General features: G+C 35.3%; 1 protein-coding gene across 3 annotated transcripts in view; it reads right to left on the bottom strand.

Annotated features, from left to right (window-relative positions):
- Nucleotides 1-20,428, bottom strand: part of TMEFF1 (transmembrane protein with EGF like and two follistatin like domains 1) — a 111,612-nt gene that overhangs the window by 47,508 nt on the left and 43,676 nt on the right. For all 3 annotated transcript variants that reach the window (XM_085310688.1, XM_085310689.1, XM_085310687.1), the window contains exon 2: nucleotides 272-381. In XM_085310688.1, the coding sequence (XP_085166814.1) occupies nucleotides 272-381 (110 nt within the window). The remainder of the gene's footprint in view (nucleotides 1-271; nucleotides 382-20,428) is intronic.

Here is a 20,428-nt window from a genome sequence, read left to right as displayed (position 1 = left end):
TCTTCTTTACTCTCGACATTGGTCTGTGATGCAGACTGACTTAGTAAAACTTAACAGGGAACTGATGTGAAGTTTTACTCACCAATTGCTCCCTGAGCACAGCCATGTAAAGCTCAGTCACATATAATCTCAATAAATGTAATTAAAAACTGAAGAATTAGGATATGGCCGGATTATTTAAGCATTCTGATGAGTGGCCTTTCTAGTAATACTTCGATATATCACAAAAAGCAGGCTGGAAAAGCAGTCAGAAAAGAGGGGAAAACCTTACCTGAAACTGACATGCACATTTCAAGCCATCGCCCTCTTCTTTACACACTCCTCCATACTTACATGATGATTCATCACATACTCTTACATCAGGCTCTCTTACATTTAACTCTATGAAAAAAAAAATGGAAAAGAAATTGCGGCTTAAGTAATTTTTGAGACTATTTTTTTAGTTTAGTTTTAGGCTAGTTTTTAAACTCACTGAATCCTTCCATTCCCCCCTTCCCCATTACAGAAACTGAAGGAAAGAAAGCTAGAGTTGTTCCACATGCTGTGTTGAACCGGCCACATCCTGTTCCCAAGAGGGAGGTTCATTTCATTGGTACAGTAGGCATGGTTAAATTCTGCTTCACCACACAAAAAGCAGGTGCAACTTTACAGTGCCAAAGTCATGTTTTGTGCTGTCCACTCCTGGCAAGAGTCCAGATCCTTACACAAGCAGTTGCCCATGCTTCTTGCCCCTAATATCTTTCTGCTTGACTTGCCAGAGAGATTCTGAAAAGGAAGAAAGGCTCAAATCCTGAAGAAACTTCTGAATTTTTCTGCTCTGTATTCCAGTCTACAGATAATCCACACGATTGTCTTTCAGACTAAAAATACTTTTAAGTGTACCTAAAATATTATAATTTATTTATACTATAGGAGTCAGAGTAATGGACCAGAGCCCTTTGTATTAGATGCTACATAAAAATATACTAAAAAATAAACTATTTTCTGCTTCAGTAAGCTTATAGGAAAGGTACAAAAAGCTAACTGACTTGAGCACAAAGAAACAAAGCGACTGTATAAAGCAATACCATAGGCACAATAGCTGCTTAATTAGTGTCACGTTTTTTGGACATGACATTCAAGAGTAGTTTTGAAGGAGATTAAATATAATCTTCTGATTTTTTATTTGAACTGTATATAGGAGAAAGAACAACAGAAGGTAAAGGAGAGCACAAGAAGCAGTCAATTTTAGTTGAATAATACTGTTACTATTGACTGCAATGAAAAAGTGAAAATAATACACAGGGCTCTGGGAAAATCCACTGTTCTCATTTAAGAGTGCAGCGAATGACATTCCTTAAAAGGATCTTCTGTATTTTGACTCCAGTCAGAGATCTCCAGAATCCTACAGTAACATAACCCACTAACAGATTCATTTACAGCTCTATGTTTTAAAGTATTTTCAGTAACTTTTAATAAACAAACTCTATCTAGACGATTGGATTAAGGAAAACACTGAAAACTAGCCATTCAGAAACTATGAAATGTAGGTTGAAAGTAGAAAATAATTCTTACTGTCACTTCCAATCTTAAACAGGAAGTCACCCCCTTGCTCATAAATAATATGAATACTTTGATATAACAGTAAAACTCTAAAATTTCTCCTGTAAGCTTATATAACATTATATATCCACCTTTATAATTTCTATATATAAATTTAAAAATAAATAATAGTTCATATCATATATAAATATTTAAATATATTAAAAAACATGTTTGTATTATCAATTGTATTATACATAAATATATAAATATATTATATATAAAATGTATAATATATGCATATAGTAACATATTTTGTTACAATGTGTTATATAGTTATATATTTAATACAGTATAATTACATAATTCTTCATAATATTAAAGTTACAGAACATCCAGTGATAAGTTCTGTGTTTTCATAGCCATGACACAAAATTCTAAAAAATATAATCCCCAAAATATATTTTTTCTATATATCCATCATTCCTGAAGATATAAATGGAAAGTGTGAAATCTACACTATTTGATAATTAGCTATCCTGGTTGCCATACAACCATATGCACATGTTTGCTAATGTTATTCTTAATGTTGCCATTTATCAAATGTAATTGTTTCATTGTAGGGTCTGAGTTAAGGTTAAAGAACATTGCAGCTTTTCAATTCTTTGCGCTCATAATTTGTTCCTGAAGGAAATGTGCATGTCTGCTCCATGAAGATGAACAAACTATTAAGATTAATTAAGAGGAAATGATTGTCATACTGCATTCAGAAAACGTAATTTATAAAAGAGAATAACCAGATGGATAAATTACTGTGCTAACTGCTTTCAACTAACAGCTCTGTCTATTCTCCAGGAGTTTGTCTCCAGTTTGTCTGCTCCTCGTCCTTGCTGCCCCACAGAGGTTTCCTTGACAGCTATCCACATGCCTGATTACGAGGAGTCTCTTCTCTACAGGGCAGTGATCTAACTTYTTAGCATGGGAGGGGAGGGTTCCAGGGTGAACCAAAAGCAGTCCTCAGCTAGCAATGCAGCAGCAGGGTCAGATGTACTTGTGCCTAACTTAGTTACTGCTCTAACTGCAAAAGCCAGTGAGAAAGTGAAAGGTACCAGAGCAAAATCAGAACAGGAAAAGTGAAGATGGGGGCAGGGAATCAGCCCCTGCCCCCCAACAAAATAACTAAGACTTCATTTAAAAAAAATGTATCCAGTGGAGGAATTAAGATGACAGAAAGGACAGTTGTAACTCACATTATTTTAGGGGTGAATTTTGTTTCTTTCTATATAAATTATAAACACTGATTGTAAGCTTCTTTGCACAAGCCAAAAACCCTCAATAAGAAAGTAATGAACTGTTACTGATCATTCAAAGATCAGGAGGAAACATGATACTCCAAAACTGTATGAAAGACAAGATACCCTGGTATCTATCACTTGAATGTGATAGATGAATTTTTTTTTTATGATAGGATGTCATCTAATTCCTGTTTTCCATTCAGAAGTAAATTTTAAGCAACAGTAAAATCAAAGCTCTGACATGTATACAATTATATTCGATAGCAACACGAGTACTGGGAAGTGTGGTAGCCATAATGACTTTCACATTTATTGCATTTTATTCAAAAATGAATGAGAATGAATGTTAATATAACAATTCGAATAGTAACAGTAGAAGTCTGACATGTCTAATGTATGTTCTCTCTTGAATAGAATCACCACAGAGAAAGAATTAAGAAGGAATTTCTGCAATTATTTCAAGAAGAATGGAATCATTATCACTATATGTGAGAATGGACCTACAGAAGGAGTAAGAATATGTAGCAAATGGTTTAGGATAATTTCTCACGTTTCTTTAGTGCCTATCACAACTCATTTCCAAGACTTTAACAGATGTAAATAAGAGAAAACCCCAATATAATTCATTGTATGTAGAGAGAAAAGAGTAAGTAGTAATCTATCAACTCCCAGAAGAAAATACAATTAGTGCAATTAAAGCAAGCTTCCAAATTCATGATAAAATTAATCTCCAAAGACTGAAATTAGGTATTACAAATGATTTGCCAGTATCTGTTTGTTCTGCCAATACAGTTCCTGATGGTCTGATTTCTGACCTGCACAYAGTAGTTTGCAGGAATTTGGCTGCAAAGACATGTCAAAATTTTTTTGCTTTTTTTTTCTCTCTTTTGAAAGAAATACATCTTATGATAATCCGAGACATCACTAAAAATCAAGTAAAACCTTTTCTATTTTGTGTTCACTCAAAGAGTTCAAAGTATAGTCCAATAGAAATAACTGGAGATTGCCATTTTGGCTGTGACCTCAAAATGTATCATTTTGTACCAAGGTAAACTACACATGTTGAAATTATGAACCTGAAGATGGAATCACATTTGCAGTTCAAGTATATAGTACATGTGGTGGATACGAGGGAATAAAATAAAATTTGGAGTGGGCAAATCTAGCAATTTCATAAGCAAATTGTTTTTTAAAAACTCACCTCTCCTGAAGTTGGCACCAGCACGTAGTAAAGGTGAGTGGATATAAGGGAAAAGAAACCACCTTTGCCATGTGGAAATGAGTGGGCATGTTAACTAGAACTGCCACCACCTTTGGCCCTCTAATTAGAACTGCCGCCAGCTTCGGCCCTCTCAATTGTTTCTGCTCTTGCTGAGAAAACCCTTCTCTGCCTGCCTGTTTTTCTTTGTTTTCTGCTTCCTATGGAAAAGAACTCCACCTGAGAAGCTGTCTGGATTACCTCCACTTCCTCATGATCTAGGCATTTGCTAGTAGAGGGAGAACAGTTTGCATCTTTTTCAGCAGTGGGAAAGGGCAAAATAGTGTGGGGGCACCTTACTACTCTTCTTCTGCCCTTCAAACTGTTTGTTCTTTATGAAGCCAAACTTTAAAAAAGGACATGTGTCTCCTGGAGGTCATATACACACACAGAGACACACCTGGGAAAGTTCAGAAAAGGTCTGATACTGTAGGTTTTGAAAGAACTCTTGAAATTGTGAAGAACAGAGGGAGTGGGTCAACATTTACCTGGGAAAAGGCAGCAGTGTATGAATCCCTGGGCCAGGCTGGTCAGAGGAGTAATTATGTTGTRGGACAGTATGCTACAGTCCAAAAAGTACACCCTGAGAAAGTAGTGTGATGACTAGATGAGCAGTCAGGCTCACCAGAGAGAGTCAAAATCTGAACAGCAAAATCTGAACTACTTATTTTGAGGAGTCAGTCTCATGACTCTAGATTGGATTATCTGGCTTGTGATTGTTCTGAGTTTGGAAAACTATTTCAGACTAGTTGGAGAACTTAGTGGGGGAAAAAAACAAAAAAGAAAACCCGTCCCATAAGGAAGCTGTTGAATTGAGCTGCTCATGTGACAACATAATAACCCATGCCTTAAATCAAACTTTTGAATAAAAGTTCACCAACTTCACCTGCCAGTCCCTCTCTGTCCCAGCGAAAAAGACACGCAGAGATAGCACAACCTATCAACTTAAACTTTGAAGGTGACATCACAGGTAAATAAAATTACCACAGAAAAGATTGCCTAGGGAAAATTTTGAAGGTTCTTCGAGTATCTGAGCTGACCTCCAGTTGCGAATACAGAACAAAACAGGACAGGTTTCCTGTATATCCTACCAGCCTAATGCAGACATATGAGCATCTCAACTGGTCCCAGTTTAAGTCAGTTTATATTTCCATTGACTACAGTGGCTTTGACATAGACCCAGACACTTAATTTACATGTACACATGTACACATAAAATTATGACACTTAAAGTTAGGCATCATAATCAGCAACCTCAGTCCCATCCTTTTTCTCTTTCAAAGTACACCTAATACAGCCACAACTGTATTAAATCATGCAAATGTTGACAGAACTATTACACACACATTGTAGACAAGAACCAAGCTATAGGAGTCCCAATGTGTAAGCTATTTGTTCTGACACTGGCAAAATGCTGATGTATTTATTTGAAATGAGATTAAGTTATTCCCCATTTCAGCTACTGGGTGCACTAATAAATATAATTTACAGCCATGTACAACAGAACTTGTTCCTATTCATTTGATTGCAGGTCTTCAATTCCCCATTGGTTCCTACCACATCTCTCTTTCACTTCCCTCCCTCAGCCAATCTTCACAGCTCAACCACTGCCCTTTCTCAGACCTCTTCAGAGCATTAGAGAAACATTCAAAGTGCTGTTTCCGCTTTGCAAATTGAAATGAGAAGTTCAAGGGGAAAAAAATCTCTGAATCAGCAGTGTCTATTTGCAGAGCCACTGAATAAGCAAGGACCAAGCCTTAGTAGAGTCTGGAAAGCAGTATTTCCTTTACWGGCATTATGTTACCCCAGCAATAAGATTACCTAAGAATAGCTTTTTGCTAGAGACTGTGTGGCTTATTTTACAATAGTGAAATGATATGTTAAAGAGTTCTAATTTCTGCAGCAGAAATGTGAAACAGCCCTCCCCCTCCTCCTCTTCTCCCCAAAACACTGCAAATTAAGATTCTTTGCATACTGGATTTCTCTTCCATCAGCTTTGCTGTCCACATTCATCAGCATTCTCCTGACAGTACCACAGCTTCTGCAGCAAAATGGAAAACTAGGAGCCAGACTCACCTAACATACCAAATGTTGAAAGTGTTCTTCCATGCCTTTATGGTGAAGACAGTTTTGCAGCTTTGTAAATTTGTCATATGCCATCTATACCATTTTAAGGAAATATCTAGTGTTTACTTCTGTTTTTTAATCCATATCTCACATCTGTAAAATGTTTCACTTGCACATAATTCAACCCAGAAAACAATGTGTCACAATAATCTCCTTTCTTTTAAAAGAGAGAAGAGCAGAATATATGCTGCAAAAGTAATTAGTATTCCTGCTCACAATAGGAAACCATAGCAAATTTTAACAACTAGCACTCACACAATAAAGTAACAAGATTGGCTTTGAACTTGAGAGTCACCCACACTGCAATTATTCACATTACCAGTATACCCCAGACTAACTCTATTCAACATGAAAAAGCAAAGAAAATGTCACAGTGATGAGCGTACGGATGACAGTTCTGTTAAAATATTGAATTCAGCCCATGGTGCATTTCTGTTTCCATCATACAAAAGATGTATTTGGAGAGAAGTATTTGGAGAGAAAGTTGAGGCACCTTTTTGTAATATTAAAAGCTTTGATGATATTTCAGAAATTATGTATATTCTGTTGGTGAATATTTCAGCAAGTGGTGCAAATCAACTAGCTGTGCAATTAGTTGAAAACAGTAAAAACATACAGTGAATACTTTAAATGGTTTTATCCGCTATAGATACCTTTGTTTGTATCAAGGTTAGATAGCATGGTAGTCTGGTCATCAGAACACAGATCTGGTGTGCTTTTCTGCTGACAACTATCCAAGGCACTGGCTTCAAAACTTGCTTACAAACCAGAATCTGTCTTACTATAAAAATTATTGAATATGATTATACAAGGCTGTTATAAAGAAATTAGTATGTCATTGTATATTTTTGTTTAAAACAAAATATTCAAAAAGAAACATGCTTATATGGACAATTTACAAACAAACTGATTACAACATTTATTACTAATCTTAAGTCTAGTTCCTAAGGAAACCAAGGCTGTGCAAGAGCAATGACTCTCCAAATGTTTTTGTGACATTTTTTTCCAATAACTTCTATACGCTCTGGGCAATGTCAGTCAAATTTGACAAAGGTAGAGACCTCAGAGACAATGAGCTTCCTACAAGTTTAAGAAAAATCAGTAGCTGCTTGGAGGAGAAGGGTCCAAATCACAGATATCACAGAATCAGTAAGGTTGGAAGGGACCTCTGGAGATCATCTAGTCCAACTTTCCAAAGATTTCCCTGGTGCTGGTTCCACCGGGGCTTGAACCCAGGACCTTCAGCAGGTAAAGCAGCTGTGAGAACCACTACAAAATCTGTGTAATCAGAAGAGTTGAGGGGATGTATAGGGGGACAAGCTCAGGGTACAAAATCCCAAACACGTGGAATACGTAGTTRGTTCTTCTTAACTCATTGAGCTACTTAATGTCCTTATGCATTGTGACACAGAAATGTAGGCTTTGCTTATGCAAGCATTTATAAACACATGGAATTTTTAGGACTGCTCAGAGAGAGGTTACACACCGCACAGGAGAYAGTAAAATCAGGAACCACTCTACTAAGGGAAGCTGTAGCATTAACTTTTATGAGGGGCTGAATGCCCATAATAATATTACTTCTGCTTTGATTTTCTGGAATTGCAAGATATCCTGAAAAAATAGATCTTCCCAAATGTATGAAAGTGTCCAATATCTAGCTTAGGGAACCTATTCTGTGCCACTGCTCTATCCCATATCAAATACAACTTTTCAGCTTAAACTTAAGACTTGAATTTGATTACCAAGGAAATATGCTGGGATTTGATTGCTAATCAAATCAGATCAACTGATTTGGTTACCAACTTCTTTGATTACCAAGGAAATATACTGGGATAACTGATGCATTGCTTAGTTTCAGGAAGTGGATAAATGCTAATGCCTATATAATGGCAAAATAATTTCAAAAATAGTGCTTAGACTTTACCAAGTATGCTTCAGCTAGTTGGATTCCTATGAAAATTTCCATTTGCATACATTATGCTGTTAATTCCTGACTGTTGTGGAACATATGCATGTACAGTTAGTGGGGAAATGTTATGTTACCTTGTTTGTTCTTTTTTCAATGCCTACTTGCTCTCTCTCCCTGCCTGATGCTCCAGCGCCCATGTGGTAGATGTTCAAATACTGAAAACATTTCCAGCTAAGTTTGTGCTCTATCTCCCTCTCTCATGGCTCCCATACTGGGATTTTTTACCAGCTTTCTAGGATTATAAGACTCAAAGAGGCAAACATAATGTTCCAACGGAAGTGATAGCTTTTGCTATCAAATCTTTCTGAAGAAAGCTTTCTATGGCTAATTACATATCAAAGTTCATAGAATCAGTGTCTGCACTTATAGCTTCCTAATCATAGAATCACAGAATGGTAAGGTTGGAAGGGACCTCTGGAGATCACCTAGTCCAACCCTCAGCGTAGCCCATGCGGGGATTGAACCTGTGACCTTGGCATGAGAAGCACCACGCTCTAACCAGCTGAGCTAAACCTGCCCCCCAACTCTTTAGTCCTGTTCATAAAGTAAATCTAACAATTATTTTCCTAAGCCTACAGTGGAATGAAAAAAACATTCCAAAACAACTCTCATTTTTCCTAAGTGTGTAATAGTATTACTCCTTAAGAACTTGAAGGCTTGAGAAAAGTGAATGAATTATAAAAACCAACACTGAGGCAACTAGTTAGCTTTAAAAACATTACAGGTAATACTTTCTTAGATCTGTTAGTGATATATGAAACTCAAATTGATTTTAAATTTCAAAAGAGATTTGGACAGATTCGGATCCCATTTCTGGCTCAGAACTTGAATACATTAGGAAGGGCCTATTTGCCAGACCAAGAGCTGCAACAGAGGTCTCATGAGCCATCACAGTTACAGTATTTATTTACAGATGGGGGGTGGATGGGGAATGGATCTAAATAGCTATAGAGCTGAAGGTCCCACTGCTCACTTCGGTTTCTTTTGCAGTAGAATAGAAACAAACAAGCTTGATGTGAACAGTTCTTCTATGCAATGAAAACATCGCCTTTCTATAAAGGTTTCCGTTATCTCTCCTTCCCAGTCTCTGCCTTCAGATCTCTATGCTGCTGTACCAGAAAAGGTAGCATTTATGTCTGTGAGTAACAGTAAATAAAGCAACAAAAGCTCCCGATCATTAATTTTTTCTTGGTGAAACAAGAACTGAAGTCTATTGAAGCTTGAGCACATCAGAAGTATGTCCATTTACCACAAAGCTTATACATTTACTTCATGCTCAAGGTCATGTTAACACGTTTGATACAATGTTCTTGAAATCCCAACATGAAGCTGCAGTAGTTTCCATTCCAATTCCAGAGCACAAAAATTGAATAATTTTTTTAAGAAACCATAAAAACTCAATAATCCTACCCAAGAGTTAGAATATATCCTCTGGCAGCAAAAATAGCTGGTCCTTAAAAAAGGTTATCTACTTATTAATCTGTGTGACTCCTGGACAACAAAATATTAATAAGCTGGAAGTGTGAACCTTTCTGGAACAATGAAAGATGCATATAAGCTCTGGTTCTGTATATAGATTTACATTTTCCTCTAAGGAAAGCTGCTTGTTATCTTTTTGTCTGTTGTTTTTTTAAAGACATTGAGGGGACTGGGAAATGAAAGCTAACTATAAACAGTACACCAATCTCATCACCTTCCCTTTTCCTTATTCTTCATGTGGTTTCAAAGTCAGAGAGATGTGTAAAGAGTAGATGAAACTTGATCCTTCAAAGCACCACAGGCAATGCTGCTCACAGTTGTGGAACAGCTTCAATGACTGTTGTGTAATGCACTTACATCTACTTTTTCTTCTGAGAGCCATTTTCTTGTGACTTATTTTCAAATCTTTAAAATAAACTCAAAAATTACTTTTTTAAAATAAGAGCTCCCCTGAGGATAATGAAAAACAGTGCAAGGGAAACAGATAAATTTTTCATGGACTTTTGAGATTAAAGCATTATATGCTACTAAAATAGATTGTGCAGCACAGATCAGATTATACACACTCTGCATACTGCACAGATTAGACCTGATTGCAAAAAAAGACATATTTCATGGGAAAAACATAAAAAATAGAAATAATGAAACAGAAAAATAATTAAATAAAAAATATATATGTATAGGTTTGTATATACACAAATACATACGTGCATATATAAATATTGCAAAACCAATCTTTCCAGTAATAGTATTTTCAGTGTTCTGTATCATGTTCAGATCTGTATCTGTATAATGCTCCCATGCTACTTCTCCTCTCTTCCACTTTTCAGTTATTCCTACATTTTCCTTTATTATTAAAAAGACAGAAGAAAGAGAAAATATCTAGAATGCAAAAAAATTTGAAAAAAACATTTGAAAAAACAGTTGGACTTTCAGTAAACTTTCCAAAAAAATATTATTTTCTACACAATGGTTCTGGATGAGGAACATCAATCAACTTGATTTGAAATTAAATTTTACTGTTGAATATACACTGAATATCCAATCCTATAAACACTTAGGCAGAAACCTAACCTTGAGCATCTGTGTGATCTAGGACTAAGGGTACTTGATCATGTTTAGGATTAAGAATGCATTTAAGTGCTTGTAGGATCAGTGGCACAATAAATTTTTGAGAACCTAATTTTTATACAAATAATAACTAATACGACTAGGGTTTTGGTCTATGGGAGATAAATATGTAGAAATACAGTGTGGAGAACTATTTTAAGATGCCATTTATTCCTAATATTTGAAAGCTTCCATTAAAAGTGGCAGAAAGTATCTGACAAAAAGTCATCAGATAGAATAATAATATACACTTAATTATTCAATCTCTAAGGAAAAATACTACTGTCTAAAAGATGATTTGATAGCAGAAATCTAAAATGTGACCTCTAAATAGCTTAAATTTAAGTGTTATTCATTATTTCTAATCATTATCATTAACAACTGTGTGAAATATTGCAATATCTAGAGGCTGCAATGAAGATCAGATCTCCATTCTGAATGGCATCGATAACAGACAGTCCATGACTTACAGCATAAGCAAAGAAGTCATACAAACTGTGACAAAAGTTAGATATTATCACATCCATTTCACTGGAGGAGGAAGAAAGGTATACAGAGGTAAAAGGAGTCATCAAAGGCTGATGGTAGTGATGGCTTCAACAGAAGGTCAAGCCAGGGTGCCAAATCAGAACTTGTCCCTTTCCAATTGTGTTGCTGCAAAGCTCTTTTCTCAGCTTGGTCACCTTTTCTTTAATTGAAATGTCTTCACCACTATATTTGGAAAATCATTATAATCACTAAAATGGAGCAGAAACAAAAGACTGACAGAGGATGTAGTTGTCAATTTAAAACATGAGAGAAAAATGAGTGTAAACTCACTAAGACTACTAATGCTATCTGAAGAGGTATGTTGGTGTATTAATGCAGCTTGTACAATTCATCTGCTGTACTTGAACAGCAGATAATCATTGCTCAGAATTCAAACCATGCAGCTCTCATAGACCATAATAAGAATGATGTCACACAACCCAGAAATGTGTTCGATAGTTCTAAYAGGAACTTTCCAATCATGCTAGCAAGTTAACTTGCTGAGAAGGTGCTAGTGTAACCATTTTTCCTCAGACATTTTTGGAAGCTTTGCGAGATTCTGGAAACTTTAAGCCAATACTAAGTCTTATTTCTAAGTTTACAAAAATGGAAGAACCAGTCAAGGACTCGCACAAGAATTTCTTAAAGAAACTAAAGCTCCTGTACAGATAACCTCTTGGCTATTGCAGACCATGGAGGATACAAATCAGACTTGACAATTCAGATTTTTGTCACAGAATAGCAAAATTTTCACCTCAGATGAGAATTTGTAATCTAATTCAAGTTATCAGTAACTGAAACCCATCTTCTATCTGAAGCAATTTGACTCACCTTCACTAAAGAAAATCAATGAAATATTTCCCATGTCACAAGTAGATGCTCAGTGCTATTTTCTGCAAACAATATTGGCAGCTCTACAGAGATGGGCAACCAACTCCAGTTTAATACAATAACAGATAGATTAACAGATAGATTTAAAACCTTATGCGGCAAAGTAAATAACATTACAACTGCCTGTTTGCACTACAATTTCCAATGTTAATAGAGACTAACATAGCTGAGACAAAAAAAAAAATCTTACAGAAAACAATCTTTTTACCATGGTAATAATTAAAAACATTTTTAATACCCTTAGTCATGTTCCTTGTGCATGATCTCTATTAATGCTGGTGATTTTTACACATTATTACTGAAGGGCCAGTGAAACAACTGGAAACATCTTCCCTTCAACTCCCAAATGTTGTTCACGTCAATTTCACACAAAAAAAAAAAAAAAAAAAAATTGCCTGTAACCAAGTGAGTAGAAATCAGGAGGGCTTGCTGTCCCTCTCTTACATATTGTATTCTGCTCCTAGCAGCTGTAAATTCAACACTTTTCTAAGCATTATATTCACTCTCAGGAAACATTTCCTAAGAGAAATGATAGAGGTATTGAACTGTTGTAGCTGTGGAGACAGATGGCAGCATGCCAAAACTCCAAGAACAATTTTAGATTACAAATCCAGCCATCTGCTATAGGTGGAAAAACACTTTTCGTGCTCCTCCTTCCTTAGTTTTGTATTTTTCCTGGTATTGGAAAAACGTGACGTGTTATGCAACAGACATCATATGCTTTCTGACTATTTCTCATTTGCACCTGATAAGGACTGAATGCTTAAATGCAATTTAGGAATTCATTCTTAAATTGTGTTATGCTACTGCACTACTTAGCCTACAACAGAGCACAGTAGTACTTTGCAAAAACTTCAGGTCACTTTGAGATACTCCCTATAATAAAACCTGTTTACATTTATTTGTTACTCAAAATAGGCAAAGTTCAACAGGAAGCATATAACATTTTTTCATCTACATCATTCTAACTAGCTATTCAACTGGCAATTATCCCTATTTTCTCTATAAATATTAAGGTAAATTGTTTAACAGCTTCTTTAAGAGGTATGGAGAGGTAGGGAGGCCTCTTTTCGGAAAGGCAGTATTTTTGGTATAAGAATGTTACGAAATTCACAACAAATATATATGTGGATATTTATTATTAATGCTTACATGAATATTGCCAATATTGCTTTTGTATAATTCTAAATGAATTCAGAATGATCTTTGCAATCTAACGAATTAGTTGATATAATTTTAGAATACTAGAAATGTCATAAACCATTACATACACAAGATTGTTTAGGGATAGACAAGTCACATGATAGTCACAATAGTGACCTTTTAAGATTACTGTAGAGAACTGTCACAGAAACTTGTCCAAGTCTTCTTAGTACCTGGCTTTTACAAACAGGTCCTACCTGATACTACGTTACGCTCTATAATTATGCAATCACTTTTTCAACTTTCTGCTCTTAATAGATTTTCCTCATCTCAAGCAGTTTCTCCACAAAAACTGACTTAAAAGTAGTTTTTTGGTGATTTGGTGACTACGGAAAAATATTTTGTCTAAGTGAGGCCCCTGAGCTCTTGAAACAACGTGATGTTATACATACAAAACTACCATTGTGCCACTGCACAATATGGTGCCATCACACTGGACTTTAAGAATATTATTAATATATATACTGTAATACTTAAAACAAATGAACACAAATCCAAAAAGCAAGGTAAATAGTAATTCAATAAGATCAAAATACAAAAAAGACTAGATAACGAAAAGTAGCGGAAAGAGTCAGAAAACTGATGACTAGCATGAACAGTAAATAAAAGGAAAAAGTCTTTGGAGGAGGTCAGAAATTACACTTACTTGTCCTAAATAGTACGTTTTCAGTATTGCTTAGTGGCTCTGTAATCTTTTAAAAATTGATTTCAAAACATAGCTTTATTTTAAAGTAAGACTTCAGACTTTCATTAAGAGGGCTCACAGCTTGATGCTTTTAAAATGGTTTGGGGACAAAGGCTGTAAAGTATTTAGAACAGCATGACTATTTTACACTGTCTTTTGCTGGTCCCACGTAATTCTACATTTTTTTCTCACATTTAGAACTTCAAACTCTTCCTCCCAGTTCATACACAGATTTTTAAACAACATATTTTTCTTTTTTTCTTAGAATGCTATCATAAGAGACTGATTGATATCCTTATGTAAAACCTTATTGCTGATTACCAAGATTGTCTCCCTGTACGTGCCTGACCTATAGTTTTGTAATGAGAACAGTAAGAAGCTCATATGCTGACCACACGAACTTAAAGCTGCCTGGAGGTCATTCCTTCAGCATGCAGARGCAAGGAAACACTGCACTGAGCTTTTACCATTTGTAGTTAGCTCAGAAAGCCTGAAGTCCAGAAGAGAGCTAAAGAAATGTGTTTTGATTCCTTATCCTATTCAATTCTTCTCTCTCACCATAGAATACTAACTTCAGTCACCCTGCATTGTTCAGCTGGACAGCATCCTTCTGTAAATGGAAAAGGCCTTCAAAGCAATGCAGCTAGAAGACATAGTGCCTTGGTTCAGTGCTCACTTGATCTGCTCCATTGTAACTCCAACATCCAACTCCATTGTAAGTCTGTGTGTATCTTCCCTGTTTTGCTTACATAGAAAAAACCCAATTTGATAAAGTCACATTTTCATAGATAACAATGGAATGATTTTGTGTAACTAAGATGACTGAAAAGATCCATAAATCAATGCAAGCACTAAAGTATAAGATATAAAAAAATAGGCTGAAAACTTCATCTTTGTGAAGCATACTGTAGAAGTTTGTCAACAAATTAAAACTTGCCATGGTAAGTGTGGAAATATATTCCATTTTGTTTTGTTTACCTGTGAGCAATCTCTCCTTTATTTTTTCTTTGCCTACCTCCTGTAGGCTTGTCTTCTCCTCTGATTTTCATGATAATTTAGCATCAACATTCAGCTTATATTCATTCATCAACATTCAGCTTATATTCATTCAACTTATATTTAGCTTTCAGCCCGTAGATAGTCTGCCCTCTGGAGTAGATCAAATTTGATCTGTGTTGGTATGGCAAAAACTAACATGCAAATTCAAAATATCTTAAAAGTAAAAAAAATAAATAAATAAAAAAATAAGGAAATGAAACAGCTGGCTAAAAATAAATTCTAGTATTTTGTARGCTATTAGTACAATAGCCGCCTTACAGTTTTAAACCAACTATGGGACCAAATCTTGTTGTATACAAAGGTAGAGAATAAAGATAATAGCAAATCTGAAGAAAAAAGCAATCATATGAAAATATAATTATGCAACACGACTCTACTTAATGTAATGTTAACTGCATAGGCAGTAGATGTGTCTTTGGGAACTACCTATAAACAGAAAGTGTCTTATATTTTCTGCATGAGTGGATAAAACTTATGCTGGCATTGACAGGATTTGTTGTATTTATAGAAATGAAAACAACTTTCCTTTCTTAGGTCTAGTATATTAATTTATCTGAGCAGCAAGACGGTGACATCCTCTGATTCTGCCTCATGCCATCTATTATATATGATTCAAACAATTCTTTAAATGAGCTATTAAAAATAAATATAACATTTCCCTTTCTTTTTTCTAATATCTTCATTTGAGATCTAATTCTTTAATAGGCTCTGAAAGCAAATCCTCATACAATATGGTACGAAACTTAAATATGAAAACCTTTCTTCAGTTATTATGAGAGTATCTTCTATCTTTCAGAATGCCTAGATTTTGTACTTTTTACACTACTTTCTCATCCTTATGGCATTCATATTTCCTGTATCTGACATTTCAAATTTATCTTAAAGGATCACGTATTGTGCTCTTATTTTTAGCGGCATTTGAAGAGGATTTTTTGAATAATGCTTACTCAGTACTACAGCATTTTTTTATGTTAAAATTAGTCTTTTAATATTTTGTGTTAGTATCTTTTTGCAGTAGCTTTTTACCTCATAACAATCAGTATTTTCTAGGATAATCATTAAATAGCGCACTTTTCTGATATATGAGTAGGATTTACATTTACTAAAAGTAGTGATTCACTTTCCAATTTCTGAATTTGAACAAGTACCCCAGACACGTCCCAACTCCTTAAGAAGGAAATATGAGCATATGAGGCAAAGAATGTCCCAGTACACTCTACCTAGCTCTCCAGACTGGGTAACTAAGTGATCAGAACTGCAGGAGGTGTCATGAGTGTCATTGCCCTGCTGTCTGGGTATGGAGTCATATATATGAGCACTTCAACAGGTTGCCCAGAGAGGTTGTGGAGTCTCCTTCTCTGGAGATATTCAAGGCAACCCTGTCTAACACGCTGTAGGTGACCCTGCTGAGCAGGGAGGTTGGACTAGATATTCGCCAGAGGTCCCTTCCAACCTTACTGATTCTATGATATTCCGTAGACTCTAAAAATCCCCACGGACTTTTAGCAATCACATAAAGAGAAAATGAAAATGGTTTGGTTACATTTGGTTGTTACATTTTGGATTATTTTGGATTATTTTAAATCCAAATCCTTACATAACGATTCTTCCTGTAGGTTATATGTCACTCAGAACAGTGAACCTCTGACATGACAGAAGCAATGAGGCAAACCTCAAACTATAACTTAAAAAAAATTTTTTTTTCATTATTTAACATTGCTACAACCGAAATTGTATGAAAGGATCACAGTGAAGTTGGTCTCTATAGCAGAAGGCAGCATGCATAAGTGGTTGTATGTAATGGTTGTCAGTCCGCACTTAAAGAGCAAGAAAGAGCCTTTAGAAAAGATAGAAATGTAACATGAACTAAATGCTTTCTTTGCATCAGTGCTTACTGTGAAGATGTGGAGAGGTTTAGATTCCTTTCTTACAGAGAAAAGTTTGGTATCAGAGGACTGGTAAGTTTTTAAATTCTTAATTTTTAAATGGGTTCCTAGAGAGTACTCCTATGCAAATTAATTAGCAGAAAAGCATTCAGAAGAACAGAAGTAGAAAATACAAAGATAAACATGATATGCTGTAAGAGAGTCAAAATGACTCTGTAAAAGGAATTCATGCCTCATAAACCTGCTAGAGTTCTCTGAAGAGGTAAAGAAGCAGGTAGACAATCCTTGCATTCCTGAAAGCACGTCCCATAAAGGTCTTCAGCAAAAATGCTAAATAAACTGATATGCCAAAGGCTTGACTATTTGTATAAATAATTGACTGAAATAAAGGAAATATAATGGTAAGCAAAGACAGTCAATTTTCATGTGGGAAGGATGTCACCAGACGGGTTCAGCAGGAGTCTGTGTTCAGGTCTGTTCTTTAGCCCATCCATAAGTAACTTATAAAAGCATATGAMTAGTAAAGTGAAAAAGCTTTCTGGTGGTATCAAGTTATTCAGGGTAATAAAAATGACGGCTAAGAGAAATATTGCAGAAGAACTGTAAGAAACTGTGTGACTGTGTCATCAAATTGCAGATGTAATTTGATGTAAATAAACATAAAATAACACATGGAAAAAATGCAACTATATATATGTGTGTATTAATTGACATATATATCAATGATAGATCATGAGACAACTACTACTATTTGGGAATGAAATACTGGCATTATAATAGATGGTTTTACAGAAATGTCAGCTCTGTATTTAACAGTGATAAAAAAACAAATTAAATGTTTTCAATTATTAGAAAGAGAGTAAAGAATAAACCAGAGAACATAATTATGCCACCATATAATCTAGAGTGTACCCTGCCTATTAATAATGTATGCCACCTGGTCCATTATTGCAGAAAGGACACAGTGAAACAGAAAGGTTCGGAGAGGACAAAAGGAAAATGAAAAATATGGAATATGATTCTTCTGTAGCAAAACTGGTGTCCAGACACAGATTTTCCCTTCTCAAAGGTATTGTTAAACACCCCCAGGCAAGGGGCAAAGTTCTTTCCAACAGAGAAGACTCCAAGAACATTATTTTGATGCTACAAAACAACTGCAAAATGAATGACAGGGGCTTTACGGGACCTTATGCTGTAAAGTCAGCATAGAGATAACAGGGTTTCACAAAAATTATGGAAATAAATGTGTTGTCTTTTTATTTGGGCACTGTTAGAGAACTGTTCCATCTAACGTAATTTGTTACAGTGCCCGCTTCATTCAAAAGTTTTCTATATTTGGAGAAGTTGCTTTCCTGGGTATTAGGAATTCCCAAGATAGGATAAGTAAATGAAAAACAAAATAAACCAAACATATTTTCTTCCTTAATGATAATGTTCACAATCAAACTGCTGTAAGGGGACTGCGCACTATTTCATAAGCTTAAAAAGTCTATTCAACCAAAAGCAAGAACCACAACTCATGGCAATGCTTTATAAATTGACCCCCACTTAAATAATTTAATATTCACTGTGTCTGATATAGAGCACTCTTCCATTGCAAATGTATTAAATCTAAATTAATTAATGTTGAAACCTGTTCTCCAGTAAATTAATGCAATTTCATTCAGCACTTTCTCCTCACCGAAAATATAAACACACTTTTTATATTCCTTCCATGAAATCTAGCTCTCTGTCATGAGGTGCTGTGTCTGCGATGTATGCTTCTTGAAATTACAAAGCTAGCACATGTAAATAGCAGTACTGTAAATAAAAAAGCTAGCACACTTTAAATGGTTTAGGACTGGGATATACATTTGGTTGAAGAATGAGATGATTCACTAAAGCTTGAAAGTTTTAACAGGTAATGATGCTTCTTCAGTTACTCCTTGAGTCAAGATTTCTACCTAGTCCTAGTCATGGACTCAGACCCTGTTCTAACAGTGAATTCACCATCAGAGTATAAATAAGTATAAAAAAGGTAACTTCTAGCTAACTGCGAAGTGTTCAGATGGTAAAAATGGATGTTAAGAATCACATTCTTTTTTTCTGAGACATTAGGATATGAGTGTCAAGTATTCTATTAACTACTGTTCAATCTCAGCAAAGCAAAGTTTTCTCATACAACTAGAAGCTACTCTGGTAATACCAATATTTAGCTTTGCTTGGCCATGCTCACTATGAGTAAAACTATGAGGTACTCTGGCCCACCATAATTCATAGAATCATAGAATTGGTAAGGTTGGAAGGGACCTCCGGAGATCATCTAGTGCAACTCTCAAATGAGTGGTTCATACAGGGATCGAACCCACAACCTTGGCATTATTAGCCCCATGCTCTAACCAACTGAGCAATTCTTTAAAGATGAAAAAATATTAGCTATATTGCTTCACACTAATTATATAAAAAATAGTCTGTTGTAGCTATTACCATTATCACCAAGAATTATTCAACATTGCTGTTTATAATGTTGAACAGAAGCCAACTGGTTCAGAAATTGTTCATGCTAAGCACTYGATTTCAACATACTGTAAGTCGGTTTTCCAAGGCCATAGAAGTTACAGACTAGAAGACAAAACATGTCAGTGGATGAGGTTAAAAAGTGGCAAGGATCCTTTATTTCCTACAAAGGTGGGAGGGCAAGCACAGAGGCCATGGTAAAACTAAAACCATGGTAAAAAAAAAAGAAAAGATTGAAGAGGACCACCTAAGGAAGCAAGGACAGCAAGATGAAAATAGAGAATTTAAACATAAAAGCCAGGCAGCTGATATTAATTGCCATTTGCATGAAAGAAGCCATGAGTCAGGGAACTAAAGATTAAAGGATTAGATGCCTCACAAGTTACTATCATACTTCCTCCAAAAATATACAGCAGAAAACAGGCATCTGTATTATCTAATCTTATGATTAAGAAATTGTGTCAAACAAACTTTAAAAATGTTATTCTAACTGCTCTTTACAAAAGAAACTTTAATTTCAAATAAGAATACTCTGCTGGTTACATTTTAATACAGAGAAAGCTTGCCAGTTCTTCCATCAGCTGAACATTATAAAGCATGTTCTGGGGAAATTTCCAATGAGAACAGAAGTAGGCCAGCCAAAAAATTGTAAATAAAATATGAAGAAAGATAAAAACTTTACCACTTGAAGGACAAGACTTAATTTTTCTTCACTGTGATTATGATAACAGGCTTCTAAAATAGCATTTTTCTTTTGCTTAATTGTACAACATAAGTTGTGCTAGGTATGAGAACAGTGTGAAAACAGGATTCCTTGTTTTTACAAAGAGGTCTGTTCTTCACCTAATGCAATTGTACAGGCCCCAGGGTCCAATTTGCTCTCTTTTCAAGGCAATGGAAATTTTGTTCTTTTCAAAGTAA

This window comes from Rhea americana, unplaced genomic scaffold (assembly GCF_003343005.1).
Source record: "Rhea americana isolate MKP2758 unplaced genomic scaffold, rheAme1 scaffold_323, whole genome shotgun sequence".
In the NCBI taxonomy this organism is placed as follows: domain Eukaryota; kingdom Metazoa; phylum Chordata; class Aves; order Rheiformes; family Rheidae; genus Rhea; species Rhea americana.
The sequence above is the reverse complement of the archived record's forward strand: the minus strand, read 5'-3'. Positions and strand labels throughout refer to the sequence as shown.